We start from the raw sequence: 12213 nt of genomic DNA, 5'->3' as shown, positions 1-12213 counted from the left end.
TGTTTGTTTCATTTTCAGCATTGTTCTAGAGTATACCCTCTGTGCACCTATAAATATTTTAATTTTTTATTTACATAAACACCAATTATGAAAATAAAAAATAAAAAAATTGAGTTACGTTTGTATGTGACATTACTTAATCTGCATTATGTGCATAACTTATATTAAGGGTGAAGATACTTATAAATGGTGGTGAAGAAGGTTTTTATTTTTTTGTAATTGTGCATCCAAACGCTACCTCAAGAGTTATTAAATGAAGAATGATGTGGCAAACCAAGACCACTTAACACTCACAGCAAGGAACCGCATAAAATTCCCATAGCAGAGGATTTGCGCCCGGGTTTCGCACCTAATTCACTTGAAGGATATATTCGTATGTGTATATATATAGACCAGTAAACTGACATTAGGGTTTTGTTGGAGTTGTGTTTCACATTGGTAAAAACCATCCAACGGTTTATAATTTTATTACCTGTTTATGGGGAAACAACACTTGTTGATGGATCCGATTTGACCAAATGTCTGATTTACCCTCAAGGGGGAGGTTTCACTTTATGGTTGTGAACTAGGGCGTGTTGAAGGCAAAACTAAGCCCAACCAACATTTGAAATACTAACTAACTGATCATCAACCCTGGCTTAGTTTGGTTGGTAGGATGGAAAAATGGATGGAAAAGATATTAGGAGGGATGGATTAGGAATCCCAGAAAGGTGTCTCTCCTATTTTTTGTTTGGTTGGATGGAATGAATAATGGAAATGATGGAGGGGTGATACATTTTTTTTTTTTTTTTTTTTTTTTGGGAGTAAGAAAAATATAATTTGAGTAATAATACTTGCACCGATTTGTTGCACCGAATGTTTATTTATGCATAGTATATGTAAGTGGAAGGCCCCACTTCTTTATTTATGCATAAATATACCAATTAAAATAAATAAGTTTGACAATTCATTACAACAAATCGCATAAATAAAGAAATGGGACCCTCCACTTACACGTACTATGCATAAATAACCAATCAAAAATATTCAGTATAACAATTCGTGTAACAAATCGGTACAAGTATCATTACTCATATAATTTTTATATATTTTTTAATCAATATACTCTCATTGTATAAAATAATAAAAGATAAATATTTATTTGAATTTTTTTGGAAAAGTTAAAATTAGAAATTGTATGTGTAGGTATTCAGTTTCTCTCTCCTCCATTGGACCATTTCCTCCAAAATTGGGTCGATAGAAAAAAAGACGAAATGAGGGATTTTTCATCCCTTCTTGCTTCCTCTCTCTCTTTCCATTTCCTCCGACCAGACACAAAAGACTTTATCTCATTTATCCCTCCTCAATCCTTTTCTCCAACCAAACATATGACAACTATTCCATTCGATTCTAACATATTTTTGAATTTTTAAACTTTGGCTGGCTGAGATCTTGGATTCAAAGTTTGGATTACCTCAATTAAAGTTAAACATATGGTCCATTTACCCAATGAAAATTAAAGTGATCTTAAGTTAGTTTAATATCACTGAAAATTTTAAACACTGCAAATTCCTATAAATTTTATTTTGTAAGAGTTAACATGCAATAAATTAATATTTAAAAAATGATTAAGTGAAAAAAAACCTCTCATAATAATCAAAATGTACAATTACTCCCTTATTGTTCGTACAAACCCCTTACTATTTTCAATTTGTGCAAATAAGGACAAATCATAATTTTTAGTGTTAAAATTACTAAATTAACCTTTCTTTATCATTAGTGAAGAAAAAAAAAAAAAAAAAAGCCAAAAGACAAAATATCAAAATTACCCTTAAAGTCATAACATAGGACTATAAATCAGTGTCCCAATATTTAAAACAAACTTAAAATGTGGATGTCTAGTTACCTTTTACCAAAATCTACCATTGTTCTTCCAATACGTTTAAGAATATCTATATATAAATCTATAGTGGCTAAAAAAAAAATTGTAGACCTATGTCATTAACTACACATCAATCTCATTTATTAATAATATATTTTTTTTAACTCTATTTTATCTCACTTATTAATAATTTTTGAGAAATTGTGCTTGAAAAGTTAATGGTAAACCGACTAGGAAAAAAGAAAAAGAAAAAAAGTTAATGGTAAACTCAAAAGGTTTGGCTCACGTGATGTTAAAGCCTTGTGCTTGGTTTATTATAAAGAACACAATATGATAAAAATTTCAACATTAATAAAATAAAATAAAATAAATAATTTTTAAAAAAATGTGTTGCTTTAGTTTGTGGTAACTAAATCAAAATTTTAATTTTGATAGAAATCCTAAGTTCACCTGATAACAATTTGTGTCAAAGCAAATTTAATTATTATTATTATTATATATAAAATATATAATTAAGGGAGGCTATAAAAATAGAAAGAGAGATAATATTGGCAGCCACAAAAAAAATATTTTAGTGAGAAAAAAAAAATTAGAGAGAGAATATCGGCAGTGGCTATATATTTTAGAGATGGACTATGACTATATGCGAGAGTTTCTTTTTGACAAGTCAAACAAACCCATTTTAGTGTTTAAATATATACAAAATTAATAGGGATATTATTATCACATAAAAAAGACACTTTTGATTACATTATTGTCAAATAAAAAGGACACTTTTTGATTTTTTTTTTTTTTTTTTTTTAAATAACATCCCCAACTGCTCTTTTTTAACAAATTAATTCAATAAGGGACAAATTGCTCAAAAAATAAATAATATAAGGAGTTATATGCACATTTTTTAGATAACAAAGATTTTTTTTGCACTGAATCCTTTAAAATATTTATATATATATATATATATATATATATATATATATAACTAGAAAACAGTCATTCACTGCTGGACTAAGATGTCCATTAGCAGTGGATACTCAAAAAAAAAAAAAATTCTACCAGATGCACTCATTATCCAAATAGTGCAATTTAAATTCATATACCTAATTTATCTTGTGGAATATTAAAGAATTAACCCTTTACATGTAAAAATTAGGGGTGCACATGGTTCAGTTCGGTACGGTTCGACCGGTCTGAACGGTTCCTAAAAAATAGAACCGGAACCGTGAGCAGTGGAATCGTTGACCAAACTGAGATCGGGAGGAGAGGCTGAGACTGAGACTGAGAGGAAAGGAGAGGCGAAGATATGAGTAGAAGTGATTGAATCAGAGGCTGAGAGGAGAGGCTGAGATAGAGACCAATCTGAGTAGAAGTGATTGAATCAGAAAAAGTCGTCGATTTCCGAGCACCGCCTCCATCTCCGATCGGCTCCAGTCGCCGATCATCGATCACAAACGCCGACGTTCTCACCAATACTCTTGAACACTCTCTCCAGTCTCCATGTTTCGGACCTCATTTTACCGGATCAAGTCTTCCCTCGCCAAAAAACCCTCCTAAAATTGACTTAATTAAATCAAAGGCTGAGAAGAGAGGCTAAGACAGAGACCGATTTGACCGATCTGACCGGTGATCCGAGAAGATAGAGACCAGTGAGAGGAGAGGATGGGAGGCAGAGCCGCCGAGTGTGTTTTGAGAGGTTAGTTCAATGAACCTAAATGTCACGGGCCTAGAGATTTGGCGCAGCGGCACGGCCCGTGCGGCACCAAGGCGTTGCTTCAGCTCGCGCAAGCGCCCTGGTCAGCCACCACGACCTGCCCTCCCAAGGATACATGCTGACTGGTTTCGGCCTGCCATGGCCTCGTCAGGGGAACGGCTCCAGCTCCCGACCAGTTTGTGCAGGGATGGCCAACTCCCTTCTTCATAGTCAAGTCCAAGACTAGCAACAAGCACCTCGAACTGAACCGAGTCGACCTGCCTGAACTCTGAAGAGGTACCATCCTGTGCTCCTGCACGCCCCTTCCCTGGAACCATTCCCAGTCAAACTCTGCTCTTTGCCAACCAGCATGCGTGTCTTCCATCCTCCAAGCGTCTTAGGAATCACTTCGTGACATTCTCCCCCACCCAAATCCTGCGACGTCCTCGTCGCAGTGCGGCGTTTCACTACTGCGTCCACTCCCTTCCAAAGTCTGCCTCCATGCGGTATGCTCGCCTTCCCACCATCGCTTCCTTGTGCAGCTCCCTGCACTGCACTCGCCCAATGATAGGCCTCGGACCAAGGGGACGTCCACTCCTCAAGGACGTGACTCTTCTCCGTCATGCCGCCTCCGCGACATCCCGAGCAAGCAATGGCCTTCTGCCGACTTGATGCTCGCCCTTCACCATGGTTTGCATCACCCAAGGACTAAGCACGAACTTTGGTGCGCGCGGCCCTCCGGCCCTTCAATGCGCAACTTCAACGGACGCCTCTTCCTGGGGAGATGGAGGCTCTCCCCCCCAACTGCATTGATTCCTCCACATCGACGCAACTTCAATGCACCGTCTTCATTCTCTGACCCCTCCCGGACCGACAAGGGGGCACCCTACCGTGCTTTACCCCAAGTCCTGCTCTGATACCATTTGTCACGGGCCTAGAGATTTGGCGCAGCGGCACGGCCCGTGCGGCACCAAGGCGTTGCTTCAGCTCGCGCAAGCGCCCTGGTCAGCCACCACGACCTGCCCTCCCAAGGATACATGCTGACTGGTTTCGCCCTGCCATGGCCTCGTCAGGGGAACGGCTCCAGCTCCCGACCAGTTTGTGCAGGGATGGCCAACTCCCTTCTTCATAGTCAAGTCCAAGACTAGCGACAAGCACCTCGAACTGAACCGAGTCAACCTGCCTGAACTCTGAAGAGGTACCATCCTGTGCTCCTGCACGCCCCTTCCCTGGAACCATTCCCAGTCAAACTCTGCTCTTTGCCAACCAGCATGCGTGTCTTCCATCCTCCAAGCGTCTTAGGAGTCACTTCGTGACATAAAGCTTAGGTTTAGGTTTTGAGAGTTTTGTGACTTTTGATTTTTATGACTTTTATCCGATCTCAATTCTGAAATGTCGAATTGAATATGTGGATGTGGTCACTTTGAAAGTTATAGGCTAGACATGGCCCGGTTGCCCATGGCCCGGTTGCCCATGGCCCACAATCCACAGCCCACAAATATATATATATATATATATATATATATTACGGTTCGGTTCCGGAACCATAAGAACCGATTCATTCCGGTTTTGGTTTCGATTCCACAGTTCTTTTGTGCACCCCTAATAAAAATATCCCTAGATTATAATATATTTTTACTTGTTAAAAATAATTGGAGTGAGCTATATCCACCCACCTCTTTTTTCATTAATGTAGACGGCATTTCCACTCAAACGAGTTAATTTAAATTATATTAAAATTAAAGTAATCAATATATTTCATACAAATTGATGAAAAATGAATCTGATTCAATTTGTAAAAAGCTTTAATCTGACTTGGTCTGATTCATAAAAAAAATTAAATTAGATTGGATTTGTTATACAATTAGGCTTTTTCTAAACTGTCTAATAAATTTACTTTTATTTATTTCCCTTGACCACATCTCAATTATCAATTAATTAAATATGCATTGATGTAAAAATAAAATAAAATAATCAAGCATGAGTTCCATATTTAAAGGTGACAATAAAAATGATGAAGCATATGCTCCAATTTTTGCATCCTTCCAACCAATAATAAATAGAAAATATTCAAGGATATTAAAAGCATTTAGAATTTGAACGATTTCGTGATCAAATATATACCAAGAAATTTAGAAAATTTAGATTCAAGCGAGCAAAAGAAAAAAATATATATTATAAATTTTAATTTGATGCACACAATATTTTGAAAGAAAAATTGAAGTTCTCAGACTTCTCAAAAAATTGATAGTATATATCACCAAAAATTTACTAATATTCATAAGAGAATAAAAAGAAGGATAAATGGTTTTCGTTTTATAATTTCTCATTATAACAAAATATAGTTTATGTTGCAAATATTATAAGCAAACATGAGACAACATGATTTATAGTCACAATATAATAAATTCAGACAAATATCGATATAAACTGACCGAATTAATTGATTTATGTAGGTGTATAACGATATCAAATATTTAAAAAAGATTACAAATCGACTGATACGACGAACAATGATAAATAAAAAAATATATATATATATATAATAGATACATGAAAAAGTATTAAACTAAAAAAAATAAAAAAAATAAAAAAATGTATTAAACACGTTAGTTGTGATGGAGAGGAATTCGAGTTTGGGTGTGAAAAAAAGTTTGTATGAAAGTTGTGAATATATTTATTGTTAAAAAAATAAAAATAAAAACTCTCGGGTACGGTTTTATAATACCCGTCCAGTCGGTATTGAAAAAGTATCCACCAATGGGAATGATGAATTCGGGTTCATATTATGTTCATTGCCACTCCTACCCCTGCAGATTCAAGAAAAACAGGGTTATCCCTAGTAATTTTTATCAATTATTTGTCTCAACTATTTGACAACCCAACAACACACAGCAAACCCTAATTCCTAAAACCTCCCACCACAAAATTCTCAGTCTCAAACCCCCCACCCCCAGCTGACGCAATTCTCTCTCTCTGTATATTTATATATATATATTATATATATGCTCGAAACAAAAAGTGGAGAGAATACAAACCCTAACTCAACTTTGATAGCATTGAAGCCTCGGCAGGTGATGCTCGCAGAGCAGAACGCGAAGAAGACGATGACGAAGAACGACCACAACAAAACCCTAACCCTAAAACCCAACCAGAAGGCTCCTCTTCTCCACTCCGTCCTTCGGTACCTTGAGCACAATTGCTTCTCCAAAGCCCTCAAACGTCTTCTATCCGAAGCTCAAATTGAGGTCTCCTCTACATCTCTCTCTCACATCTTATTTGTTGCAAGCTTTGTTGTTTTCTGGTGGATATTTGTTGTATCTACTTGAAGTAGACGATGCAATTTGATTGCATCTACTTGCTCAAACAGATTGGTGGCTGTATAAGTTTGTATAATGGATAGGTCCAACTCATTCAGAGGGATTTGTGCAAGTGGTTCAGGCACCGAGAAGCTAATTATATGCACATGCCCTGTTTTTTACAATCTCCATGTTACTAAATCATTCATTCATACATATAATTTACCGGATTTGGTGGTATGAAATTTTGGATTAAGAAAGAAAAAAACAAACACTTCCACTTAGCCCTAAGCTAAAATGCATTTTTTTCCCTTTTTCTATTTAATTAATATAAGCTTTCAAATTCTTGTCTATTTTTTAATATGCTTCTTCTTTGTAGTTTTATCTGACTTAGTCATGCAAATAATCTTGATCCTTCTTTTGGTGCAGGATGACAGTTGGAAGACTTGTTCAATGGATTTGGAAGATATGTACTGCAAGTATTTGGAGACATGGTAGGATTAGGGCTGATTCATCCTTGTATTCTAATTAGTATTAATGCAATCATTTATTAACAGATTCGTGAAGCCTTTCCCTTGTTAGGAGACATGGTAGGATTAGGAGTAATTTATATACAAGAATTAAAGCCTGACTATTTATGATCCGTTGGCCTTCAAAGTTTAGCCTCATATTCTTGTTTTCATAAAAAAGAGGAAATGGAAAGATATGTCTTGGACTCTTGGCTCAACATTCACCTGCTAGGCATTGTAAACATGATGACCACTTTATAAATAGTGTGCTCGCTAATGGCCCCCCTCCCTCCCCCTTCTTTAATTTGGATATATTACATTTTGAATTGCTTGGTAAATATTTTGTTTGAGTTAATTCATGCAATCCTGCCTTTTGAAGGTGGCAATATGAGTACTTTTTGCTGTTCACATCTCTTATAAGCTGTATCCTTAATGATTGTTCAACATGTCATGCTATGTTAAGTCACCTTAAGGGGCTAATAATTTGGAATGGCACTTGAAGTTGGTTTTGTTACTTTGTATTGTAATTAGCTTAAAACCATTTGGAGGGATTCCTAGTTCATTCTCCGTACAACTTCTCCGGTGCTTTATTTCTTAGTGTTTTCCTCGAAAGTCTGCTTATTGAAAATCTTGAATTCCTTTTATCATTCTAATGCTATTTGTGCTTCTCTACCATATGCAGTGGTCATGCAGATGTAAATTTCAACACTTACAAGGAGCAGGGTATGTTATTATAGTAATGGACCTGTGTGTGTGTGTGTGTGTGTGTGTGTGTGTGTGTTTTGTTTCCCTAATGTCTTCTAATTTCCAGAATCAAGTGGTATAAAGTTTATTTGATCATTTTGAGGAATACTTAGACTGGTTCTGACATAAATCTGTAAATTTCCAGAATTACTAAAGGATGCCATTACCAAGAAAGATGGTGATACTAACTGTGCTGCCTCTGAGAAAACTATTAGTAAAAAGAAGAAAAAGAAAAGTGATGAGAGTGACGTGAATGCCGCAGCAGATCAATCTGGGGCTGCCGAAAAAATTAATCAATCTACTAACATGTGTGAGAAGATAGCAGCAAATGATTTAGTCATCGAATCAAAACGAAAATCGAAAAGGATTCTTGATTCCTTAGGTCAAGCTGAACAAGTCAGCTCTGAAGCTTTGAAGAAGCATGTTGATGATACAGGTTGTGAACTACAGATGGATGAATCCAACATTAAATGTAAGGGAAATAAGAAAAAGAAAAGTACACTAGCCTCTGGATCTCTTGATGGTAGTGTAGAACAAGAAAAATTAGATTCATTGCCAGAGGCGATGGATTTAGTATCTTCAAAAGGTGACAATATAATTGATTCTGAGTCAAAAGTTAAATCTAGAGATAAGAAGAAGAAAAACAAGCTAAATGTTGTTTCTCATGCTGAACATGTTGAGGAACCTGGCGTGGAGAATAAACAGGGGGCTATGGCAGAGAAGCTTGTTGATGGTGATGTAGAACAAGAAAAAATAGAGTCATTGTCGGGGGCGATGGATTTAGCATCTTCAAAAGGTGACAATATAATTGATTCTGAGTCAAATGTTAAATCTAGAGATAAGAAGAAGAAGAAAAACAAGGTAACTGTTATTTCTCATGCTGAAAATGTTGAGGAACCTGGCTTGGAGGATAAGCAGGGGGCTACGGCAGAGAAGCTTGTTGATGATTCCGCATTGGGGAATATTCCTGACATCCCGTTGGAGGGCAACAAAGTTAAAACCAAAGATAGGAAGAGAAAGAAAGATGGTGCAGTCTCTCAAGAGTTCATGGAAGCAATTGACAAAGAAAATCCAATAATTAATGAATCTACAAAGGAATGGTTTCAGACACCAGAGAATGCAGCCAACAAAGAAAAAAAGCATTCCAAGAAAAGAAAAAGATTAGCTTCTGTTGAACATGAGCATCAGCCTGTTGAGGAAGTAGCAACTGAAGACTCCAAACGCAGAAAAACTGAAGGTTTGGAAGAAGCGAAGAGTAATGAGCAAATTACGAAGGTGAATCCAATCCTGGGAGGTGATGGACATGCAGGCGAAGAAAGTAAAGGGGAAATTGGCCAAGTTGGTCGCGATGACTTGAAGAAGGCATTGTATAAGCATGCAATTGGGAAGCTTGAGAAGAATGGGGAGGAGAAATCTGCCTTGCAGAAAACGACGATGAAAGAACGAAATGGTTCCGCTGAGGTACAATGTTGTAAACGTTTTACTTGTTTCTTGATTTGCATGAAATTGTCTTTTGAACTGTTGTGACACAATACATTTACCTTGTTTGGTTAAATATGCCAACAGTTCTATATTTGGTGTTAAGTTATCATCCTCGCCAATTTTGTTGCTTTTCTTGTGTTTATTTTATTTCAATGCGTATGATACTGTAGTTTACTTTTTTAATTTTTATTTTCCAAATAATTGATGTTCCATTGTGAATTTATATTTGATGGATACTGATTTTACAGCCAAAGACAGTGAATGCATTTCAAAGAGTGAAAGTTGATGAGGTTGAATTTGCAGATGACAGGCTTCAAAATAATTCCTACTGGGCCAAGGTGTGATGATAATCTTGTTATTTTTGCTTCATTTTATTCTTTTAAATATCTATTTGCTGTTCTATTTGCCTCGTGTTTTTAGTACTTATCCTACATAAAAATACTTGGCAGGGTGGCGCAGAGATTGGCTATGGTGCAAAAGCACAGGAAGTTCTCGGGCAGGTTAGAGGAAGGTATGTTTGCTACTAGCTATATGACATAAATTAGTGCATTGTAAAGGGTGTCAAAATAACAAAGTAAGTGGCATATCTATGTAATTCATGAGATTACATATTGCCACATGCTGTTAGCTTGGGAGGTCTCTCCTGTGAACTCTCAGAGAGTGTTGGTTCAAGTCCTTGTGTTCTACATAGATGTTTGGCTTATCAATATAAACCCATTACCACTAGCTGGTAGCTTGGAGGTCTCTCCCGCGACTCTCAGATAGTGTTGGTTCAAGTCCTACATAGATGTTTGGCTTATCAATATAACCGCATGTGAGTGTGCCTATATATCCGAGGTTGTATATTTCCCTCTTAGATTACAATTCAAATTTTATGATCATTGATTATAAAGAATATTACTTGTAGGCCCATGGATTATTGTACTTTTTTTATTTTACATATGGCTGCTCATCAATGCATAAGCTATAAAGAATACTACTTGTATGCCCATGGATTAAGTTATATAGGATAACTTATCTACTAGGCCTAAATACTCTGCCAACCCTCAAGGAAAGTAGAAAACTACCTTCATCTTTCCAAGTAAAGGTTCTAAAAAACAATATAGTATGTTCAGACATGTGGTTATTGGAAGAAGCAATTACCTTTGCGGTAAGGGTAGGTACTTGACACTTAAAAATGATAAAGAATTTGACATTTTTGGACAAACATCTCCACTGATTACCTCTATCAGAAGAGTCCATGCAATGTAGCTCATCATGCTCCAACTGAGCCCTCTACGTGAGCTTTTTACCTTCCTGCCACGTTGTTTTAAGTTTTATCCAAGTGCCACAGTGATCCGGTCTCCATATTGGTTCATGTAATGCATCCATCATCATCACTAGTGGTTTTGCATTTTAATCAGTGTACTAAACAGTTCTGTTTCCTTTTCTTTCCAGGGACTTCCGTCATGAAAAGACCAAGAAGAAGCGTGGTAGCTACAGAGGAGGTCAGATTGATCTGCAATCCCATTCAGTAAAGTTCAATTATTCTGATGAAGAATGATTGGCAACTAATTTGTGGGTGAAGCATTCTTTGCTTTTTTGCTGCTGCTGGTTGATTTTGAACTCAAATACCTTGCATCATTTTTGTGAGATTAATGTAACAATTCTTACGTGGTTCTCCATGACATGAGTTGATTCAAAGAATTATATAAAATTTAATATATTTCTCCCTTAAAAATTTTGAACCATTTTAATTTTCTATCAATTTAATTGCTTGGCAGGGGATGGATGAAAATCAACATCCAGTTTCGAAATCCCAAGTTTTCTTATACATGTTCTCAGTTATGCAGTCCCCACTTCTCTGCTTTTTCTATGACTAAATGTGGCAATACATGCAGGCTTCGTAAGAAAGGAATTCTATATGGCTTTGTTCTTTGCCCTGAGCTTTTCTCTCATAGAAAATTCTGTTTGGCGTAATCTGTTTAACTGCTGGGAAGGGGATGGATGAAATATGCTCTGATATGGCCAGATGTAGGATAAAACGTGATCAATTTCATAAATATCCACATCCAAATCCGACCATGATCCGTGATAGATCTTAAAGATCTTCCGTTCACCTTGAATCAAAATGGACGTCCCAAACTGCCACACGTAAAGCCTTATTTTTGTTCCACTCTGGTTAATAAAATATGCAATTTTGCTATTTTGACAATTAAATTTTAATATAAATAATCATTGTTGACCGAAAACAACTTTATTTGAAGAACACCGAAGTGTCTCTTTCAAAATTGCATCAACAAAGTCTTGAGGTAATTAGCTGCAATCTTGTTTCTAAGCCATTTTGGGGTATGGAGAACTAACTATTAACGTGTGTCATTCGGGTTATTTTCTAACTACTATAAATTTGTAAGGATGTACACAACTCTCTCCTCCCTCTCAAAACCAGTGGAAGGTGAAGATTAGATCACATATCTTTGATTCAACATTCTCACCATTGCAGGATTTGAACAAAGTCAGATGTACGCAATCTTACCTTCCTTACCTCTATATGCAGAAAGTACTTTCTATTTTGAATATGTGACCTCCAGATCACAATGGAAAAACCACTCCGTTGCACAACTAAACTAGCTGTAAGCCTGCTACCTTTGT

At 36.5% G+C, this 12213-nt stretch overlaps 1 protein-coding gene across 1 annotated transcript; it reads left to right on the top strand.

Annotated features, from left to right (window-relative positions):
* Positions 1-6462: 6462 nt before the first annotated feature.
* On the top strand, positions 6463-11302 carry LOC132276933 (uncharacterized). The gene is made up of 7 exons (XM_059778583.1): positions 6463-6796; positions 7277-7341; positions 8039-8079; positions 8246-9561; positions 9831-9920; positions 10032-10093; positions 11020-11302. Exons 1-7 carry the CDS (start codon positions 6554-6556, stop codon positions 11123-11125), a joined length of 1923 nt encoding a protein of 640 aa, XP_059634566.1. The 5' UTR covers positions 6463-6553; the 3' UTR covers positions 11126-11302.
* Positions 11303-12213: the final 911 nt, after the last annotated feature.

This window comes from Cornus florida, unplaced genomic scaffold (genome assembly GCF_030987335.1).
Source record: "Cornus florida cultivar Cherokee Brave unplaced genomic scaffold, ASM3098733v1 CherokeeBrave_3.0.0_Hap2_Chr10, whole genome shotgun sequence".
Taxonomy (NCBI): Eukaryota; Viridiplantae; Streptophyta; class Magnoliopsida; order Cornales; family Cornaceae; genus Cornus; species Cornus florida.
Note: the sequence above shows the minus strand (reverse complement) of the source record. Positions and strands in the feature narration are given on the sequence as shown.